The following is a 24,191-nucleotide window of genomic DNA, read 5'->3' on the forward strand; positions in this document are numbered from 1 at the left end:
GCATATATAATTGATGTCTCTTGAACCAAATTATTTTCCTTCCTTTTGAAAGAAAGTGTTATAGTTCATAATGGATATTTTTAATCACATAGATGTTACAACTAAATTGGATCTCAAGAAATTTTCAAAGTCTAAATCTAGATGAAATTTAATAGATAAATAATGCTAAAAAGAAATCTAAATAAGGACAAAATTCAATTTTTAAATACTTTGGGTGCAATTTTAATTTTTGGAGAGCCTTAGATTTTTAGAAATTTATAGAAAAGATCGAACTAATCTTTCAATAACTTAATATCACTTAGAGTGAGAAAAAAAGTAATTGCAAATTTAATTTTAAAATTAGTTTTAAATAACACTAGTTAGGATTATATACTGTACTAATTTTCCTCCAAATGAAGGGAGCAGAAATTTCCAAGTCCGAAGAAAGGAAAAAAAAAAATCCACGTGTCCGGGTAATACTAAGCATCGAAACGCCACATGTGATCATTCAACTATTCCAAAATCCTTGATCAACAATCTCTTTGATCTATCGAAACCCTAAACCTTCAATCGATCACCGATCACAATGAGCGGCGAAGAAGGTGAAAAGATGAACAAAGCCGCCGCTCCGGCAACGGCAGCCTCCGCCTCCGGCGAACCATTTCCGGCGAGAAACAATAATTACTACGGTACATTTCAAGGAGTCGCTAATTATCAAACACCTCCTCCGCAATCGCAAGCGGTATTCGGTTTTCCTCAACCTATACCTCCTCCTGGTGTCTCCGTTGTTCCTTCGCATTACTATCCTCATGCTTATCAAACCGCCGTTCAAGGTGTTTTTTTTTTTTTGAATGTATTAATTACTGATGCATAATGTTTATAGATAAAAAAAGTGAATACGGAAATTTAAGTCAAATTTGTTTTCAGTTCCGTTATTTGTTTACATTGTTGGGGGGATTGAAGCGCAGAGGGGTTAGTTTTCCGAATGCTTCATGCGTTGTGAATCAATTTGTGTTGTGTTTGTTGATGCTAAAGTGATTAGCATCATTGTGGAAAACAAGCTCCTTAATTTTAAAGTGTCAGCAAGATTACAAACACTTGAGACATTGTCGGAAAAAATAGAATGAGGATATGGTGTTTGATATTCCAAATAAAGATGAGTAGAAGCCTGGACGCAATCCCAACCATTAAATTTTGAGCTCACACGTGACGTTAATCAAGAAAGCCATTGAACATTACTGGAGGGAATCCAATCCCTTTGGACGTGTGTACTTAAGGTGAGGTATAATTGGGTATGTCGAATAAGATAATTTGGATACGCTGGGATTAGAAATGGATCATAATATGATTGGAGTTAAATACTCCGTCCGTTTCATCGTATGTGGCAGCTTTTGCTTTGAAATGGAGTTTTAAGAATGAAAGAAAAACTTTTGGAACTTATCATTGGGTTTAAGTTATTTACCCCGTCAGTGTAAAAAAAAAAAAAAAAAAAAAATTACACTATCAAGTCATCCAAAGGATATCTAGGTCCTTAGAATATGGGATTTGTAATTTTGGAAGTAAGACAGGTTGCCTGCTACAAGCGGGAAAGGTAGCCTGAGGGGGGACGATATATATAACTTAAATTCTCAATTTAAATTTGCCATGATATCTATGTGGTTATAAAAGCACATCATTGAGGGTAAAATGACAAGCCTAAAGTTAAATTGTTTTCAAATATAGAAAGTTGTCATTTTTTTTGGAACTTACTAAAAAAGAAAAGAACGTCACATAAAATTGAATAGAGGAGCTAAAGAATTTGATATACATTGCTTATAAGAATGGGATAGCTGCAAACCCGCAAGGGTGGCTTAGTTGGTTGAGCATGGGGCTTTCATAATGGAGGTCTCAAGTTCAAAACTCCCTGCTTACGACAGCAGGGGTTTTGACTTCTAGGTCGATCTCGTCGTACGGGGCTTGACTAGTGCGGGTTATATCTCCTGTGTGGTTTGCGAGCTATTGCACAGGAGCTGGATTTACCCTATGCGCACCCAAAAGGTAGGGGCTGCGAGTTCTCATGTTATAAAAAAAAAAAAAAAAAAAAAAAAAGAATGGGATAGCTGCAAAGGGTAGGTAATCGAAAATATGGTTAATCATATAAACACCACCCAACTATAATAATTGATTTGAAACAATCTCTCTATTCTGCAACCCAGTTTTCTGGCTGTTATATGGAGTCTTATACGTGTTTACTGATTTATGTTGAAGAGTACCACTATACAAATATGTGGTCCATTTTAGTTTTTACTTACTGTAGTTTAATTTGGTTGACTGTAGGGGTGACGAGATTGCCATTTGGAAATCAATCCAAGAGTGTTGAATGGTATTTTAAAGTCAAGTAAAAGGCATGAAAGTTCCATGTTCTATTTTAAGTAGTGCAATGTGGTTAATGGAACTACTAGTTATGTCTCCCTCCAAATCTGGAGGCCTTTTTATCGATAAAAGGCCAAATTGATCACTGTGTATAACATGTGACAATGTTAAGGATATTCTAAAGTAGGTTGTTCTAGCGAGGGGCAATGGCATTGGGTGTGGAAAAGAGGACGGGGAGCGCTCATATGGTATTGATTCTTTATCTTTTACGTTTCTCAGAAAATGAATTCCCAAAAGTACTCTTGATTTTGTTGTGTGAGTTGCACATCTTGCCTTTGGTCCTAGGATTCCAGATTTTACAAGGATTGTGGATCGTGAATTAAGAAGGTAATAAACAAAGTTAATGTTGAGAAATCATATTATAGTATTTATAATAGTTTATGGAGGTTTAGTGCAGCTTTCTCTTCCACATCCGAAAACTATACATATTAGGCTAATTAGGTACTAAGATACGTGTATTTGGAAAGAGGACGGGGAGCGCTCATATGGTATTGATTCTTTTTCTTTTAAGGTTCTCAGAAAATGAATTCCCAAAAGTACTCTTGATTTTGTTGTGTGAGTTGCACATCTTGCCTTTGGTCCTAGGATTCCAGAATTTACAAGGATCGCGGATTGTGAATTAAGAAGGTAATAAAGAAAGTTAATTTTGAGAAATCATATTATAGTTTTTATAATAGTTTATGGACGTTTACTGCAGCTTTCTCTTCCACATCCGAAAACTATATATATTAGGGTAACTAGGTACTAGGATATATACATGTATTTGGAAAGAGGACGGGGAGCGCTCATATGGTATTGATTCGTTATCTTTTAAGGTTCTCAGAAAATGAATTCCCAAAAGTACTCTTGATTTTGTTGTGTGAGTTGCACATGTTGCCTTTGGTCCTAGGATTCCAGAATTTACAAGGATCACGGATTGTGAATTAAGAAGATAATAAAGAATGTTAATGTTGAGAAATCATATTATAGTTTTTATAATAGTTTATGGAGGTTTAGTGCGGCTTTCTCTTCCACATCCGAAAACTATACATATTAGGGTAATTAGGTACTAGGATATATACGTGTATTGGGGTCTAATTTAAAGTTTGCTAAAGGTTATGAGAATAAATAGAGACTGGGCAAGTCCTGCTATGAAACAAGTTCGGTATTTAAGTAGAGAAGGGTAGAGAGGTAGAGGTAGTCCATTATCCACCACTTCAAATCTGAAAACAACCGGTCTCTCGGTTATATGAAAGAGATGGGTTGGGAGAAAAAAATATTATGAGATGGCGATAGATAACAGAAGAGTTGGTCTTTCAACATTGACCTTTAAACCTTTTTCTTTTCTTATGAATTGGTCTTAAGTGTGTTCTGAGAAGTAAAATGTAAATGGCTAATGAGCACTGTTACCAAAAGCTTCTTACTCTCTTAGTTATTAGTATAAAACATAAAATTTTCTATTTGGATGTAGACTTAGCAGTCGTTTGGTTGGAGGGATTAGGAAAAATAATCCCTTCAAAAAATCACGCATAAGATAATGTTTGGCTTGAGGAATTAGGAAAAATAGTCTCCTTGTTTGGCCATAATTTTTTATAGGTAAAATGAAATACTACTCAGTCTGGTTGGCCATATAAAAGAATAATTCCTGCATAACTTTATGCAGCGTTTGGCTGGCGGTATTAAATAATCCTCGCATTAACTATGCAGGATTCTGTGTATAATTTTGCGAAGTGTAATATGTGGAATAAGAATATATTAGTAATACCGAGTTAAAAGTGTGGAATGTGGAATAAGAATATATATCAGTTTGATGTGGATTTAAAGTGGAAGAGGAGCGACTCTCTCTTATTTGTCTCTCAATGGATGTCTGGTTTAGACCCCACATCTATAAGAAACTAGTCAAATATATTTTGTTTATATAGGTGAGTAGATAAAGTTATTTTGCAGTAAATATGGCAAGAATTGTGGCAATGCTGCTTTAACTAGGCATCAAAATTATGGAGAGAATTTTGTCAATGAGGCTTTAACTTGGTGTCAAAAGTATTTACAGAATTTTGATCAACGAGACATTAACTACGTTATTGATACATTAAAGTCCTAATTGTATTAAAGTATAAAGATAGGTAGTTTCTTGATTTGCAAAAGTAAGGCATATAAACAGGGCATCCTTCTTAGTTTTAAACAACTCTATATCCTTTCAATCAAGAGTGGAGAACTATGAGATGATTTTGATTGCTTTTGGCGCTTTGTGTAGTTTATGTCCGAAGGAGTAGTTTGAATGAAATGATTTTTGGCAATTCAAAAGACCAATGTTTTAGACTTTTATATATCATATTCTCATTTTGGATTTGCTCTGATTTTAGGTTATGCTGTTGCCGAAGGTAGACCTATAAGGGAGCATCGGCTTCCTTGCTGTGGTATGGGAATTGGCTGGTTCTTGTAAGTTCCGATATTAGCCTTTCTTTACCTCCTTTTCTCATTCATTTGTCTGAGGAGCGTAAGTGATGTAAATAACCTTGACTGACTTATTATTTTGGCTTGGGAATTCTTTGCTCACCAAATTCAGTACTAAATTTAGTTAAGAGAAAAAATGAGGTCAGACGTTGAATCTTTGGGCAACAAAAATGTAAATGCACACACGAATAACAATTCAGCAACATGAAAACCTAATATGAAATTTGCTAATGGCTTTACTGGATTCTGACATTAGTGAACCAGATTCTTACGAGCTAGATCTTATGATTCGTGGAAAGCTCAACCAAAAATTTCAACCATGGTTTGCTCTCTAATGCTCTTCTGACTTTCTTTACAAGGTTCATTATTGGTTTCTTTCTTGGTGCCATTCCCTGGTACATTGGAGCTTTTCTTCTTTTGTGTACTCGGCTCGATTACAGAGAAAAACCTGGATTTATTGCATGCACCTTAGCAGTAAGTTTACTCATCTCTTGCAATATCAATTAATTTATTTCTTGTGTAATGGCTTTAATTGAGCAATGCGGGGTTTCCTGTGCGATTTTTGTTTCCTGATGGTAACTTTTATCTGCCGGCACTTAGAGATATGGGATTTTTTTACTTTGTAACATGTATGGTTGTATTTGTATGCACTGGCATTACCTAGTGTGAGTGGTACTACGTGAACTAGCAAGGCCTTTTAAGGCTGGTTTACCTCTACACGTGTAGCTTTTCAACTCTCCCTCTTTATGTTGGAAATTTGTAGTCTGACGAAGAGAAAACTGATGAGGCAGTACAATGAAGCAGTATGCTGACTATTGTGCTTCATAGTATAGAGAGGGAAATTTAATTAGTAGTTAGATGTTGTCTGCATATGGATTTACCTTCCTGCTGTTTTCACTTTCAAGCGATTAGCATGAAAGATGACTGTGCTTCATAGTATAGAGAGGGAAATTTAATTAGTAGTTAGATGTTGTCTGCATATGGATTTACCTTCCTGCTGTTTTCACTTTCAAGCGATTAGCATGAAAGATGACTAAGTCTTTTTATTTCGTACCCGCATCATGTTCTGCTACATTGTGGACAGGGGCGGAGCTACAGGGGTGCGAGGGGTGGCAACCGAACCCCCTTCGTCGGAAAATTGCACTATATATATACTGCGAATTTTTTTATTCATGTACAAATATTATTTTTGCATCCCCTTAACAAATGGAGATTGTGGATCACTGGATAAGGCGCCTGTGAATGAGCCCGCAGTCGCGGGTTCGATTCTCGGCAATGACACATTTTTTTACCTTTTTCATCCAGTCCCTTAAAAAAAAAAAAAAAAACGACGTCACTTTATTTATTATTATTAAAAAAAACGTGGGCCATTTGGGATATAGAATCCCTAAATTCAAAAGTGTTAACATTGTTCATTTGTTCTACTTCTACTGTCTACTTGCGCGCTCCTCTCTTTGTCATTTCTTCTTAGCCCATGGCTTCCAATTCTAAGGTATTTCTTTTTTTTTCCCTCCTTTTTTTTAACCATACTCAAAATCACAATAAATCCATTATTGTTTCTTGTTAGTTGTTAATCAACTCATTTTGTGAAATGGGTAGCTGACCCGTTTTCCATCCATGAACCCCAAGCCTTGATTGTTTTAATTTTTAAATGTTGTTTGTTTGCAAAATTGGTCTTCTAGATATTTATTTTTAGATAATAAAAGAATCAAAGTGTAGATTTTTATTTAGTAAATAGTAATCAATTCCCTTTTATGTGTGTTGCTTGGTGCCTTATGTAGAAAAAGATGTGTTTACTAGGATCTCTAATGATGTTATTATAAAAACATTTCAAGGAATGAAACCTCGTCGTGTACAGTTGTAGTAATATACTTGCACTTTCAATAGAGAATTGTGTTTGTTTTGATTTCTGCGCGTGTTTATTTTTTAATTTTCTTGAACCCCTTATCAAATATTCTGGTTCCGCCCCTGATTGTGGACAGGCAATTCTAACAAGTTACTTGCATGTTGCAAGTTCCTCAACAGTAAATTAAGCTTGAACATCATCATGATCAACCCCTACATATAGTGGCACATAACCAGTCTTGCCTTATAATCTGGGCATGGAACTAGCTTTTTGAAGTTGTCTCAGTCAAAAAATAGGAGCAAGGAGTAAGTAGTATGAAAGATGTTACTAGAAGTCCTTCGATTTATTGTCGCATCATATTGTTGAACATTTTGGGAGGAACTCCTATCAAGTGGACTGGCATGTTGCAAATTTACCGTAGACTATAATAGATGAAGCAAGAACTTCTTGCACTAAGTTTCTAGCTACATATTTCCAGTTCGACTGTCTTCTTTCCTCTACATATCAGAATAGTTCAGAAGTTTGTAGGCCGAGTAGAAGAAAGTAGAAATACAAATGAGGCAGCACATAGACCTTATCCTTTGGGAGGATGTGATAGATGGTTTGGGAAGCAGACTATAGACACCTCTATTTCTTCTCTGGGGAAAATTTGGGATGAGTGGTATTAAAATTAGTCTAATTCCAAAATTGTATGCTTGTAGTAACAGTATAGATATGTGTGTACCACATGTTGAAATACTCTAGAGTGCCTCACGTTATAGGTTTCCCATATAGTGTAAATGCGTAATCTATTATTGCCTTTTCAATTCTAAACCTGTAGAGTGAGTCGAGGGATTTTCGTAACTCGTAAGCACATGAGGAGTTTGGGCATAGGTATTAGAAAGGAGTTTCATCTCTCTACCTTCCAAGGTAAGGGCAAGGTCTGCGTACACTTTAACCTCCCCAAACCCCACTTCGTGGGATTACACTGGGTCTGTTGTTGTTGTCATAAATTTGTTGTTTGGGTGGCTCTCTGTAGAAATATTTTATCAATTTGCTTGTAGCAGAACAGAAGTTAACAATCTTGGAGGAGGATGAAGAACTGGAGGAGTTATGCATTGAAGTCTTTAACTTTGGGACGTGTTAATATCCTCATAAACCTTTAGGATATTGCCAAATCTGTCCATTGTCTTTTTTGTGTTGCATTTTTCCTTGATCTTGGTATGTTATTTCCTTCTAAGTAACACCTTTCAGCAAAAAGGAAATTAGTTAATTATTGCAAGCCAAAACAGAAATAAAATTTTGGTTTATAAATTTCGTTTTCATTTCTCTAGAATTGTTAGGAAAATATTCTTAGATACTAGCGAGTTGCGAATATAAAGAAAATGTTGTTAAGAAAATGCACTGCTTTCATGAGCATAGCACTTCTAGTAGCCTTTTAATCGTTAAAATGGGACAACTGTTGTTAGCATAATTGTGAACAACAGATGTGTTCCTTCATAATTGAGTATCTGTTGTTGGCTTGTTGCTGCTGAAGGGGTTGAATAGTTTCAGTATGGATCTTTTGATAACTAATAGTTTCACCATGGAATGGTTTGCCAAATTTTCCCAGAACACCAGAGGAAAACATGGTCCTCTGTGTTCGTCTTGCATATCTTATTTCTTCTGCCTAATGTCATTAGCTTTGACTCTGTTCATTTTGCTTGCTCATCAGGCTACCCTTGCTTTGATTGCTGTGACTCTTGGTGTGACAAAGACAAGTTATACCTGGTGAGAGGCGATCCGTGCTGCAAATATTGTAAATTTTCAGGAAAATATCCATAAAGGAAAGAAGGGGGATCTTTTTTGTTTGTCTTCGTTTGGAATTGTCGTTTATTCTTGCAATTTGTATATAGCAGCTATCGACTGAGTGATGCTTATTCATGATGTTCACTATTTTTTCTTCGACCTCTGGTAAGGCAATTCTTAGTAGGTCCTGGTACAATGTATTCTTCTCAGCATTTTGTGAAAATAGACAAATATAAATGCAGAATTTGATATTGGAGGTTGTATGTTTATATTGTGGAACTGGATGTCACAGTGACCACATTGTTTCTCGGATTCATATGGAATATTCATGATGTTCACTATTTTTTCTTCGACCTCTGGTAAGGCAATTCTTAGAAGGTCCTGGTACATTGTATTCTTCTAAGCATTTTGTGAAAATAGACAATATAAATGCAGAATTTGATATTGGAGATTGTATGTTTATATTGTGGAACTGGATGTCACAGTGACCACATTGTTTCTCGGATTCATATGGAAGAGGTTGACAGTATATGTCTTTTTTTTTCAGTTTCCCACCCGGTGTCCCCTACCTACATTGGAGCTCGACTAAATCCAAATCACGCACTATAGGGCCCATTTCTGGGGGAGGCACTCCCTATAGAATTTTTTCCATTCCCAGCCATCCCACCCTAACCCGCGTTGGTGGTTGACAATATATTTAGCATTGCAGAGTTTTGAGTGACCCTTTTTTTTTTTTTTTTTTTTTTTTTTTTTGGGGGGGGGGGGGGGGGGTTTGGGGGGGGTGGGGGTGGGTTTTAGTCAATGCATTACAATGACTATAAAACAATTTTGGCATCAACTTTTAGGATTTACTAGCAATCAAAAAGAACAAGATCAGTGGTACTTTTTCTTTAACGGGGAATCTCAAATAAGGAAATATAATATCCGGTGTGAAATGATAGTAGTAACGAGTAAGATAACGTGATTATATTTTGTTTTTTGCCTCGAATATACTGGTTCTATATGTCAATCTTGTTTTATTAACGGATAGTTGGTTCCAAAATGATTGTGCTAAGGACCATAGAATAGCTATAGTTATATCCGATGAATACTTGTTTTTTTTATTTTTTATTTTTTTTTAATTACATAGTGGGTAGCCAGGTAGGAGAAAGGGAAACGTGGGAGGGATACTAGGAAGAATTAACTGAAGGTGACTAAAAAGTCTCCAAATTACTAAAGGTGACGTGTAGGGTCCACCCCATATCAAAACCCAATTAAATTTGGGATTAAGAAAATTGGAGTTCAAAATGTAATTTTTAAAACTTCTTAATCTTTTACAAACTACAAAAAAACCCAAAACACCAACCCATTATACTAAAACACCCACCCATTATTCAAACATCCCAAACCGTTCCCTCCCCACAACTCCCTCGCACTTCTTCCATATTTCAAAATCAAAACTCCCAAGCAAACAGTTAATCTCCTTCACTTGGACGTCTCTCATCTCTCCTCTTTTCTTGTCATCTTCTTCTTCACCCTCGTCTGTAGTTGCCGCTGCTGCTGCTTCTTTTTTAATATCAAGGTAAAGTTTTTATTTCACTTGTTCCAAAAGTTATTTGGTAGAAATTGATGATTTTAGTTGTAGAAAAAGAAGAAGAAGAACATGGGTTTGTCTCGCAATGTTGTTTATTTTGTTGTTCCTTGTTCGAGAAACCCTTATTTGGGGTATTTGTTTGACTTGTTGGGGTTTTTGCGTTTGTAAATAGCGTACATTGTTCTCAAATTATAGTTTTTTGTGATGTTTTTGTTCTTCTTCTCCTTAAGATTTCAAAAAAATGGCTTGCAATCTTGTTGACTTTTTGGAAGAGATGAGTAAGTTGCTGCAGCAACTTCAGCACTTGTTTGACAGTTGTAGACATTTGCTGAGGTTGCTTGCTTTAAAACCCTCTATTTAGTGTATTTTGGAGTTAAATACTGTTGTTGGTGTTGGTGTTAGTGTTGGTGTTGGTGTTGATGTTGATGTTGGTGTTGGTGTTGTCTTGTTATGGTATGGTTTAGGAAAAGAAAGGATAAACAATTATTGCACATACATTTGGTGTATTTTGTTTAACTTGTATGATTGTGTGTACGTAGTGGACGATTTGGTTGTTGTCTTGGAAGTAGATACTTGTTGTTTTGGTTTGGTTAAGTGTTTAGGAAAAGCTTGGATAAAATCCATCTTGTTGTTGTTATTGTTGTTATTCTTTTTGTTGTTGTGTGTTTGTAGTGAAATAAATGATTTTTTTTGTTGTTGTCTGGTATGGTTCGGGTTTAGGAGTAGATATCCAAATAGATGGTTTTTTTGTTCTTGTCCTAGTATTTATCCGTTCTGTTTATAGAAGTTATGTCAATGATTTTTAGTTGTTGCAACAATTTCTACACTTGTGCCAACAAGTAGATAATATGTTGCAACAACTACAAATGTTGGACATAGCTTTAGTTTTTTGGTTCGTTTGTAGAAGATATCCAACAGATTTTTAATTGTTGCAACAAGTTATACACTTGTTGCAACAAGTATACAATATGTGGCAACAACTACAAATACTGTTGGACATAGCTTTAGTTTTTTGGTTATGTTTTTAGAAGATATCCAATAAATTTTTAGTTGTTGCAACAAGTTATACACCTGTTGCAACAAATATACAATATGTTGCAACAAATACAAATCTGTTGGACATAGCTTCAGTTTTTTGGTTCTGTTTGTAGAACATATCCAACAGATTTTTAGTTGTTGCAACAAGTTATACACTTGTTGCAACAAGTATACAATATGTTGCAACAACTACAAATCTGTTGGACTTAGCTTTAGTTTTTTGGTTATTGTTTTTGTAAAGATGTCAACATGATTTATAGTTGTTGCAACAAGTTAAACACTTGTTGCAACAAGTATACAATATGTTGCAACAACTATAAATCATTGGACATTGCTTGATTATTTGGTTGTGTTTGTAGAAGATATACAACATCTTAATCACTTATTCAACAATCAAAGAATGCATTTGCAACAACCTATTCACTTGTTGCAACGATTACATCATTTGTTGCAACAAATTCTTCGATTGTTGGGGAATTCATTTACTTGTTGTATTTTGTTTGATCAAATGCTGCACTTCTTATTATCTTTTACTTTGAATGAAGCACTAATCAGTTGAAGTTTTTTTTTCTCTCCGTGTGTAGATAAAATGTCTCCAGCCAAAAGAAAAGTTGAGAAATCAACTGAGGGTCATAGAGATAATAAAAAAGCTAGAGTGCAATCATCATTAGAGAATCTTGCCGATTTAGCAAAATCTATTGTTGAATCGGCAAATATAGAGGAAAGACACGACGAAACCGACAATCAATCCTCGAGAAGAGAGGAAGTACGAGCCAAGAAGCGAAGAGATACAAATGAACAAAGTGAAGAAGAATTAGAAGAGTCAAGAAAAGCTGCGATGGAGTAGATGGATTGGATAAAGATGATGAAAAGGACAAGTGCTTCCGAAAATACATTTCACTTGTCGACGTTCATAGTCGAATTAAGAACAAAGAAGAGAAATAGTGTGAATGCCAATTTAATTGCGAGAATCTTCAGTAGATTGAACATAGATCATAACGGACCTTCCATTCTTTGAGGTTGTCAAGGTTTTCGGTATTGACAAGTATCTTGAAGTGAGGATGCCGTTGAATGAAAATAATGATTTGACCGTTGATCTTACGGTCAAATCGAGTATGGGTAAGAACTTTGATATGTTTAGGCTAATTCTTAAAAAGCGGGGTTGGAGGATTTCTTTAGGAAAAGTTGTTTTGGGGTGTATTTGGATCTGCCTGAAGAGACCGGTGCACGGTTTCAAATGAAAATGGTATATGGGCTTATGAAGCGTAGAATTCTTTCGGATGCAAAGGATGAGCTTTGGATTAATTACTTGGCATGCTTGGGTGTGCTTTGGCTTGAAAGAGTTTGCCATAGTTACGGCCTTAGATGTCATCCTTGTGAGCTTCCCTCTTGTTGTATTGAATAAGCCGGCCGGACTAGTAAGACGACCAAAGAAGCCAAGAAAGTAGGAAAGGGTGGAAAAGATAACGGTGAAAGCTGGTTTGGTGGAGTTAGTTGGGAAAAGCTACAAAAGAGATAAGTCGCTTGTAGATTTGCGGTCAAAACTATGTCAAAAAGCATAAGCGATCCTTGTGTTTAGTTTGGTTTGTGCCTTTGTGTTCTTATGGCAAAAGATACAAGTACGAACATACCACTTGGTTTGCTTAAACTTGCGGAGGACTAAGAGGCATTCAACAACCATGGATGGGGCGGGAAAGCTTCAAGTTGATTTGTTGACTACTTATCGAAAGAGCTTAAGCCAACGGTGAAGGCAGTCAATCTATATGGCTTCCCTTGGGCTTTCATGGTAGAGCATTTGCAATGTCAATTTCTTGTACTTTTTGTATTTCTATCATCATTCATTTCTTTGGTATCTTATTTTCTAGGCTTGGGCATTTGAAGCCATTCCTCACCTCCGACAACAAGTGAAGGACTACCCTTCAGAAGTGTCTTTTCCAAGAATGCTTAGATGGCTGACTGCAAAGAGCAACACTAGATTGAGTGTTGATCTTTTTAACCCTCCTTTGGAAGAGGTAAGCCTTAAGACATGTATATAGAATAAACTTGGTCATCTGTTGGATAATGTCCAACAAGTATGACACCTGTTGCAACAAGTTACTAATCTGTTGGACAATGTCCAAAAAGTATGACACCTGTTGCAACAAGTTACTAATATGTTGGACAATGTCCAACAAAGTTATAATATATTGGACAATTCCAAAAAGTATGACACCTGTTGCAACAAGTTACTAATATGTTGGACAATGTCCAACAAGTATGACACCTGTTGCAACAACCTAGTCATCTGTTGCATTTCATTATTTAGGACCATTTTAATATATCTACTTTTTTGGTGTAGGTTGTGCACCCATGGCTTGTCCCGACAAAGACGGGAGTTGGAGATGCCATTCCTTGCTTCCTTTGAGCCCTTACAATCTGTTCCTGATAAAATGATTGAGGGGATAAAATTAGAATTGGCTGGAGTGACGACCATCAAAAGGGAATCGGTTGTGGTAGATGTTGGTGGTGGTGGTGTTGTTCTTTGGTGGTCGACTGCTTGTTGATGACGTTGCGGCGAAATTGCCGGTGAAAAAATAATAGATGATGATGTTGATTTTGGTAGACAAACTCCAATTGGTGGTGTTGTTGGTGGACAAACTCCAATTGGTGGTGATGTCGGTGGACAAACTCCAATTGATGGAGATGTTAGTTGTGGCGGATTTGGTGGTAGATTTTCCTTTGTTGGTGCCGACACATCGAAATGTGCTTGTGAATGCACCTATTGCAAAGCGGCGAATGGATGATTTGATAAAAAATGTTGAGGAGTTGGTGAATGCACAAAAAGACACAAATTCTCGCTTACAGAGTTTGTTATCCAAGAGGGGTGTCAATCCATCCAAGAAGCTGACCTCACCCTATACTCCTATTCGCATTCGCAAGAAGGGAAAAGCAATTTCCAAGGCAGTTGCCGATGTTAGGTCAAGGAAATCTTCTACACCCCACAAGGCAGCTGCTGTTGTTGATCTAAAAAAGGTAAATGTGTATAAGCATGCAGATGCTCAAAAAATGAAAAAGCTTGAAAAATTCGTCAATGCCAAGAAGAGCAAGGGTACGATGTATTCATTGCATGAATTTAAGGCCGATGACTTCGGGATAATGACAAGCATAGAAGATTGGTGGTGCTATTGACGTGGAAATATTGGAAAAGGCGATGTAAGTTTGAAAACAACAATTATTTTTGTTGAAACAAGTCTTATTTTGCTTGTATTAGTTGCAACAAGTTATATATTTGTTGCGACGAGTGGAACACTTGTTGCAACAAGTATTGGTCTTGTTGCAACAACTCACCTAGTTGTTGGAGATTGTTTACGGCGGTTGGGTGAAATAGACCCAAGCGCATCGTAAGCAATCTCCAACAACTAGGAGAGTTGTTGCAACAAGACCAATACTTGTTGCAACAAGTGTACACTTGTTGCAACAACTCACTTAGTTGTTCAAGTGGTCGACATTCCTTATACTTTTAATGCAATGTATGTTGATGAAATTATGCTCTTAATGCGTGTGAGGCAAAGCACCTTCACCGAGCACTATGCTTGTGAGATATAATCTTGGATCTCAACTTCTACAATATCATGCTCAAGCGATACACGAGTTGTCGGATGAAAGCACACGGTAATGAATATGTAAGCTATTCCATTCAATCAAATGCTTGATGATTTTATATGGGATGATGATGTTATCGCTTCTTTAGTATGTAGGTCTTTGTACCGGCCAAAGGTGGTCGCGAGTGGGTTGGTGCCAAAAGGTGCTTACTATAAAGCGAACATAAATGTCGGGTGAAGAGCAGCGTTTGTCACCCCGGAATTCATAATTGAGGAGGGTGATAAATGTTTATGACCGCAACGTCCCAAAAATCCAAGTGGATGAGTTCTTCATCCACATCCGGCCCGATCATTGAATTATGGCCGAAACTATTCGAATACGAGTGGCATGTTTGAACGCTTGCACGAAAAGCCGCTCAACGAAGCTTGGAAATTTGTGTTGAAGGAGAATCTCCCCAATGAAACCGCAATGGCATGCGGATCGTATTCATTTGCTTTTATTGAGCATTTGCTTACCGGCACTAACATGATGAAGCCCGAGACTTTATTGTGCGACAACTCAGTGGCGAGGATGCAGTGGCGGTGGGCAGTGGGTGGATAGACAAAGTTTTGGAGCCCCGATTATTTATCAGTTTGTTTAACAAATTACTACTCGAACAATTTTTTTTGTCCTTATTATTATTTATGAATGCTTTAAGCAACAAATGCAACAGATAGTACAATAGTTAAAAAAGGTGCAAAAAATTACTAATCTACTAATCTGCCACGTTAGAAAAGTTGCCTAAATGATTGCAACAGGTCATACAGTTGTTGAAGTTACTAATCTGTTCCAAAGAAGTTACTAATCCGTTCCAAACAAGTAACTAATCTGTTTAAACAAGTTACTAATCTGTTGCATTAGATAATACATTTGTGAAAGAAGTTGCAATAAATAACAAATGCTGTCAACAAGTTATTAATCCGTTCCAACAAGTAACTAATTTCTTTGAAACAAGTTACTAATGCTTATTGCAACAAATACGATCAACTCACTGGAAAGAAGTTGCAACGAATTACTAATGCTCCAACAAGATACCAATCCGTTCCAACAAGTAAATAATCTGCTTTAAAACAAGTTACTAATGCTGTTACAACAGATCATACGATTGTGAAAGAAGTTGCAATAAATTACTAATCTGTTCCAACAAGTTGAGATCTCCTCCAACAAGTAAATAATGATTTTATATGGGAAGCAAGTTACTAATCATTGCAACGGATCATATAGTTGTGGAAAGAATTTGCAACAAATTACTAATGATTGTAGTAGATATATATCTTGATCAATAAATATGATTGATTTCCATTGTTTATCACTAAATGGGGGTGAATCAAGAAGTTCACATCAATTCACTCCAATGATCACTCCATTTAGTGCGTATTTGACTTAATTGATCATCTATCCACCCAAAACACCATGAAATTGCTTAAGTATATATCTTGATCAATAAATATGATTGATTTCCATTGTTTATCACTAAATGTGGGTGAATCAAGAAGTTCACATCAATTCACCCAATGATCACTCCATTTGGTGCGTATTGGACTTAGTTGATTATCTATCCTGACCCAAAACACCATAAAATTGCTTAAGTATATATAATGATCAATAAATATGATTGATTTCCATTGTTTATCACTAAATGTGGGTGAATCAAGAAGTTCACATCAATTCACTCCAATGATCACTCCATTTAGTGTGTATTGAACTTAGTTGATCATCTATCGACCCAAAACACAAATTAAAATTGCTTAAGTATATATAATGATCAATAAATATGATTGATTTCGATTGTTTATCACTAAATGTGGGTGATATCCATTGTTTATCACTAAATATAGTGATTCCCTTTATTGATCACTAAATATGGGTGAACCAAGTAGTATCCGTTGATTTCAGTATCGCAAATGTGGGTGATTTCCCGAGTATTTGTTGGAGCAAGTTTAGTATCCGTTCAATAAATATGAAGTGTTGTGATCACATTTGCGCTTGAGTTTAATCCGTTGCGGCAAACCGAGTAAGTTGTTGAACAAGTCCTTACTCTTGTTGGATAAAACACAACAAGTTACCCATTTTAAGTAATAAGTCACTCCACTTGTTTGATTTCCATTGTTTATCACTAAATGTGGCCGATATCCATTGTTTATCACTAAATATGGTGATTCCCTTTATTGATCACTAAATATGGGTGAATCAAGTAGTATGCGTTGCAATGATGTAGTATTTGTTGGAGCAAGTTTAGTATCTGTTGCAGCAAGTGTTGTATCTGTTGCAGCAAACTGAGTAAGTTGTTGAACAAGTCCTTACTCTTGTTGGATAAAACATAACAAGTTACCCATTTTATGTAACAAGTCACTCCACTTGTTTGATTTCCATTGTTTATCACTAAATGTGGCTGATATCCATTGTTTATCACTAAATATGGCTGATTCCCTTTATTGATCACTAAATATGGGTGAATATTATCACAAGTAGTATCCGTTGCAATGTGAGATGTAGTATTTGTTGGAGCAAGTTTAGTATCCGTTTGATTTCGTGCACTAAATGTTGTGTTGTATCACTAAATATGGGTTAGTATACGACAAGAAAGTTTGAGTAAGTTGTTGAACAAGTCCTTACTCTTGTTGGATAAAACATAACAAGTTACTCATTTTATGTAACAAGTCACTCCACTTGTTTGATTTCCATTGTTTATCACTAAATGTGGTTATCCATTGTTTATCACTAAATATGGCCGATTCCCTTTATTGATCACTAAATATGGGTGAATCAAGTAGTATCTGTTGCAACGGATGTAGTATTTGTTGGAGCAAGTTTAGTATTTGTTGCGGCAAGTGTGTTGTTATAAGAACCTTGAGTAAGTTGTTGAACAAGTCCTTACTCTTGTTGGATAAAACACAACAAATTACCCATTTTCTGTAACAAGTCACTCCACTTGTTTGATTTCTATTGTTTATCACTAAATGTGGCTGATATCCATTGTTTATCACTAAATATGGTTGATTCCCTTTATTGATCACTACATATGGTGAATCAAGTAGTATTGGAGCAAGTTTGGTATCGTTCGCAAATGTAGTATCTTGTTGGATAAAACATTGCGTTTGAGGTTAGTATTTTTATCACCTAAATATGCGTGAAGAACCGTAAATATGGTTGCTTCCAGTTTAGTACCCATTTTCGTAACAAGTCACTCCACTTGTTTGATTTCCATTGTTTATCACTAAATATGGTTGACTCCAATTTTTTATCACTAAATGTGGCTGATTCCTCTACTCAATAATTAAAACATCAATTCACTCCACTTGTTAGAAAAAGCCCAACATATAACTTAGTTGCATCGGCTTAAAAACTCCGATTTTTTGTAATATGTTCAACGACTTACTAGTTGCCGCAACAAGTCCTGTTACTTGTTCGATAAAACCCAACAAGTTACCCATTTTCTGTAACAAGTCACTCCACTTGTTTGATTTTCATTGTTTATCACTAAATATGGTTGATTCCAATTGTTTATCACTAAATGTGGCTGATTCCAATTGTTTATCACTAAATGTGGCTGATTCCCTCTACTCAATAATTAAAACTTGAGTCACTCCACTTGTTAGAAAAAACCCAACATATAACTTAGTTGCATCTGCTTAAAAACTCCGATTTTTTGTAATATGTTCAACGACTTACTAGTTCTTTAAACAAGTCCTGTTACTTGTTCGATAAAACCCAACAAGTTACAGAGCTGCTGCAACAAATTCATTACTTGTTGGAAACTGTAAAACAATTTATTAACAAGAATATACACATTAGTGATTTGAACACGAACAACATATCATATAAACCAAGTTCATAATCACCAACAATATAAATTACCATGTTAAGAAAGAATAACATTAAAATGTCATAAAGATCCAACAGAGATAACTATTATTACAACACAATGCAATCTACAACTATGGAGCATTTCGGCTTGGACATGTTGTTTTTTTGTATGCCAACCTGTTTTGCATAAGGAGCATTTGTTTTTCCGCATAGCCCTCTTTGTCCACCTTCTTCCGTGTATGCTAGAACTTAAAAGCTTCACATCCCTTAGCCACCACTTGCACTTCAGATGTTCACATCTAAAGCAATACACACTTCGCGAATTGAATGACATTCCTTTATAAAAACCTGTTTCATCATCTTGAACATGGCTGGACTGTGATGATTGTGCAACATACGGTGTATTACTCACAAGTTCGGGTATAGGGATCGGCTCACCCCCACTTCCATGGGCCTTCGCACTTCCATTATCTGGAATATCTTGTTGGTCTTGAGCTAAATTATGGTTCTCGATCGGGCTTCCAACCACGTATACCCTTAAAATGGGCCTAGCTACATCTTTCAAATAAGTACGCAAACGACTCGATCGGTTATCTTAAAAGGCAAGACCACTTTGGTTTTCAAAAGATCTATGCATGTAAGTGATGACAAGGTCTTTCGGTTCACAAGTTAATTCACAATAGTTAATGATTAAGTTCACAAAATCATCAAACTCAACATCTCTTGGGACGATCATCGCTATCGTCTCTAACATGTGACTACCCTTCCATCGCCAAATATATCGATTGTTCACCTCGATCCATTCACCATGGCAATCAACACCTATTATTATCGAGTCCCCCATTAATGGTGCCTGAAATATTTTGTTTTAAGAAAATCAGTCATGACCAACGCAAGTCAAAGGCCACTTAAATTTATAATTAAGTTAATTATTGAGTGGTTTTTTCAGAAATTTTGGACCCAAAGTAGTTAACTTAATCACAATTTTGAGCGGCCTTTGAGCTTGGATGTTCAAAGTCATCACAACTAGTAATTACAATGCTTGAATGCCAAGTGTTGAAATTACTCTAGGTGACAACTTTGACCACCTTAAGCCCAAAGGCCACTTAAATTTATGATTAAGTTCATAATTGAGTGGTTTTTTCTGTAATTTTGGACCCAAATTAGTTAACTTAATCACAACTATAAATGACTTCTTGGAACAAATAAGCGACTTGTTGCAACAAGAAGGTTACTAGTTGCAACAAAACTCGCTTATTTGTTTGGAGACAACTTAGCTTTTGTCTCTTGTCTCATATCAAAATGGAACAACTATATGACTTGTTGGAACAACTAACGTACTTGTTGCAATAAGTATGTAACTTGTTCCAACTACTTGGTAACTTGTTGGAGACGGAGTTCAGTTTGTCTGTTTGATAACAAAATGCAACAACTAAGTGACTTGTTGGAACAAATAACTTACTTGTTGCAACAAGTAGGTTAGTAGTTGCAACAACTCACTTATTTGTTGGAGACAACTTAGGTCTGCGTCTCTCGTTTCATAACAAAATTAAACAATTATATGAATTGTTAGAACGCCTAACGTACTTGTTGCAACAAGTATGTAACTTTGTTCCAACTACTTGATTTCTTGTTGGAGAACTGCTTAGCTTTTGTATGTTTCATAACAAAATGCAACAACTAAGTGACTTATTGAAACAAATAACATACTTGTTGCAACAATTAGGTTACTAGTTGCAACAGTTCACTTATTTGTTGGAGACAGCTTCAGTCTCTATTTCATCCAACAACTGTAAAATATGTCCAACAACTGCTGTAATTGATGCAGCAAGTATCATACTTGTTGCAACAAGTAACTCAGTTGTTGGAAAGAGTAAGAGCTCTCCAACGTATTTCACGTTATTGCATAAAGTACAACGTACCGTTGTAAATTATTTATTCACATTTTTTGTAATTGTTGCAACAACATTTACTAATCTGTTGCAACAACTTTATAATTTATCAACAACTCTTTGAAACACTAGGACTACAACGGTGATGCAAAAAAAGTTGAAGCTCTTACACAGCTTTAGAACTTGCCGCAACAAGCTACAACTCTTTCGTCGTAACTACGAATGCAGGGAAAATCGGCAAATAAGGCAACTATACCCGGATGAACAATTGAAAGAAACGATGTTGTTTAACTTACCAATGGACCCGAAAACACTTATGAAGTAATGCCAGTGCTACACCAATGACATTCAATCAAAAAATTATAAAATCGGATGATTTTTTTTTCTTGAGCAATGGCGGATGAAGAAGAAGAAGAAGAAGAAGAAGAAGAAGAAGAAGAAAGCGGGGGCGGACCAAGAAGAAGAAGAAGAAGAAAGCGGGGGCGGACCAAGAAGAAGAAGAAGAAGAAAGCAGCACGAAGAACAGATGGGAAGAACAACAATGGAGGAAACGGCGGCACCAAGAGGATTTTTTTTTCCGCATTTTTGTATTTTAGGGTTTATAGTGGTTGGGTCAAAATGTTAAAAATAAAACTTTAGGGCAAAGTGTTAAAAGTAAAGTTTAGGGTCAAAGTGTTAAAAATAAAACTTGAGGACAAAATATTAAAAATAAAATAGAGGGCCAAAGTGTCAAAAATGAAACTATTGGGCAAGTTCAAAACCCCTTAATCACTAATCAAATTTAGTCACCTCTACTCAATAATTAAAACTTGAATCACCTTCCTTCAATTTTAAAACTAAAACATCACTTATAATTAAATGCCCCGGGATACTAGATCCTACCGGCGAACTTGTCAGTTGTGATGCATTGAATAATAAAATTTGAATTAGTAGAACTTGTGATGCCAAAGGTAAGAATTACTAAATCACGATTAACCCACCACTTTTGCATCAACATGAATATTATTTCAAATATTCTTTGCAAAAAGAATAATCAAATAGAACTCCATCTTCAACCCCAACTTTATAAATTTCAAATAAAGTGAAAAATATTTGGAGTGTTTGGCCCAACGCCTACAAGCTCAGCAATTATAACCCAAAAATATTGGCAATGGGTAGCTAAATACTACCACACGAACTGAAAAATAGAAAAATCTGAACATTTAAACTCCTAATTTCACAATCCAAATTCGTTCGTAAAAAATCACACACATACACCATTCAATCTCACGAATTCAAACAAATTTATGGCAACATGTATATCCTCGTGTATAATAGTGTATACCCATGTATATCACCATTATATTTAATGGAGAGTATCCACATGTGTATAAGAGGTATATCTATATATTAGCGTATACGATACACAAAGTTTAAAGGGTACGCAAAGATGTGCATGCTATGCGTGGATATATAAGGGGATATATACTTATATATGTGTGGATACATACAGATATATACATGAAACTATACACAAATATAAAACCATCATACCACCAAAATTCGAACCAAACCACCAAATCTTCTCCAAATGAGCTCCAATTATGGACATAGCTTCCTAAGATATTTTCAAGCCATTGCAACAACACCCATTCAATTTAATAACACTTTTGGATTTCAAATTTCAAATCTTCAGACTCCAATGATGGAGTTTTCAAACTTTTGAAGTTCAAAATTTGAAAAGTCGTTCACTATTTTATCTGATTTTTAATTTTTTTGCAAAATTCATATTCGTTTTCAATATTTAATTTTCAGACATCAAATCTGATTAACTAATTGAAATACGAATTGGTACTAGTTTATGAGATGATAAACGCAAAATAATACTCACAATTCTGATTTGTATTGAATTATGCAGATCCTAGATTTTTCTTGATGAATTAGACGAAGTTGCTTTAATTTTTTCTACCATCTGTGATGAAGTTACTGCAGATGGGAGATACGAAAAGGAGAGACGATGAAGCATTGTTTAAAAGTGTCCGCTTCACCGCTTTAAGCGACAAAGCGAAGCAAAGCGAAGCGAAGCCAAGCTAGCATGTGTCATTGCACATGCCTGAAGTGACCTTGATGTACATAAGCGAGCACTTTTGTGGCAGAAGCAATGAAGCGGCATGAACAATGAAGCCTGAAGAAGCGATGCTTTTGTTTAATGTCTTTTATAAGTTCAAATTTTTAATAAAACACAGATTCCTTGACATTTCAGACTTCAGAGCCTAGGGTTTTCATGCTGCTGTGATCGCGACTTCAGGTAAGCAAGCTTCCTTTTCTTTCTTTCTTTCGTCGTCTTCTTCTTCTTCTTCTTCTTCTTCTTCTTCTTCTTCTTCTTCTTCTTCTTCTTCTTCTTCTTCTTCTTCTTCTTCTTCTTCTTTCTGCTCTATTTTGTTGTGTTCTCTACTTCGTTTGGATTTCAAATTTCAAACCTTCAGACTTCAATGATGGAGTTTTCAAACTTTTGAAGTTCAAAATTTGAAAAGTCGTTCACTATTTTGTGTGATTTTTAAAACTTTTAAAAAATTCATATTCATTATTTTTAATTTTCAGACAACAAATCTTATTAACTAATTGAAATGCAAAACTGGTACTAGTTTATGAGATAATAAATGCAAAATAATACTCACATTTCTAATGTGTATTGAACTATGCAAATCCTAGATTTATCTTGATGAAGTTGCTGCTTTTTTCTACCATTTGTGATGAAATTACTGCCGATGGGAGATGCGAAAAGGAGAGACGATATAAGCATTGTTTAGAAAAGCATTCGCTTCACCGCTTTAAGCGACAAAGCGAAGCAAAGCTAGCATGTGTCTTCCACATACTGAAGTGACCTTGATGTAGATAAGTGAGCGCTTCTATGGCAGAAGCAATGAACGAGCGCTTCTATGGCAGAAGCAATGAAGCAGCATGAACAATGAAGCCTGAAGAAGCGATGATTTTGCTTAATGTCTTTTAAAAGTTCGAATTTTTAATAAAATACAGATTCCTTGACATTTCAGACTTCAGAGCCTAGAGTTTTCACGCTGCTGCGATCACGACTTCTGGTAAGCAAGCTTCATTTTCTTTCTTTCTTTCTTTCTTCTCTTCTTCTTCTTCTTCTTCTTCTTCTTCTTCTTCTTCTTCTTCTTCTTCTTCTTCTTCTTTCTTTCTTCTTTCTTTTTGCTCTATTTTTGCTTTTTTGTTTTGCTGCTTGGTTACTGAATTTATATGTTTTGAAAAGAAACAATTATATGTTGTTGATTTTAATTTTTTCTTAATAGTGATTAAAAAATAATGCTGATTATTTTTCTTAATTTTAACAGTAATAAAAAGTGTCTGACCCAGCTTAAAATATGGGAGAAAAGTTAGTGAGACCAATAGGACCACAGTTGTATGTTTGTTTTGTGATAAGGCAATTAAAGGTGGAATCTTTCTCCACAAACAACATCTTATTGGTATTTATGGTGATATCGTACGCTGTCCATAATTTCTGGAGATTGTGAGGGAAGAAATAAAAAAATATGTCGAGGAAAAAATGATCTAAACGTCAAATGTTACATCAACAAAACGTGACTAATTTTGATGATGATGAAGATTAAATGGAAAAAGGCGAAATTGTTGATTTGTCGCTTCCTTCAAAATCTTAAAAAACGCGCAAAGAATGCACCAATCTCTTCAAGTTACGGATCAATCGGTACGAAAGGTCCTTTAGATTGTTACTTTAGACGAAGCCAAGAGATAATGCAGGCGAAAGAGGCAAGAAAAAGTTTGCATGACATTGCCATGGTTATTTTGAGGGATAGTGCAGTTG

General features: G+C 35.6%; 1 protein-coding gene across 1 annotated transcript; it reads left to right on the forward strand.

Annotated features, from left to right (window-relative positions):
- Positions 1 to 404: 404 nt before the first annotated feature.
- On the forward strand, positions 405 to 8,693 carry LOC132056112 (large ribosomal subunit protein eL20z-like). The gene is made up of 4 exons (XM_059448184.1): positions 405 to 812; positions 4,734 to 4,809; positions 5,184 to 5,298; positions 8,364 to 8,693. Exons 1-4 carry the CDS (start codon positions 566 to 568, stop codon positions 8,421 to 8,423), a joined length of 498 nt encoding a protein of 165 aa, XP_059304167.1. The 5' UTR covers positions 405 to 565; the 3' UTR covers positions 8,424 to 8,693.
- The last annotated feature ends 15,498 nt before the right edge of the window (positions 8,694 to 24,191 follow it).

Source organism: Lycium ferocissimum, chromosome 1 (assembly GCF_029784015.1).
Source record: "Lycium ferocissimum isolate CSIRO_LF1 chromosome 1, AGI_CSIRO_Lferr_CH_V1, whole genome shotgun sequence".
Classification (NCBI taxonomy): domain Eukaryota; kingdom Viridiplantae; phylum Streptophyta; class Magnoliopsida; order Solanales; family Solanaceae; genus Lycium; species Lycium ferocissimum.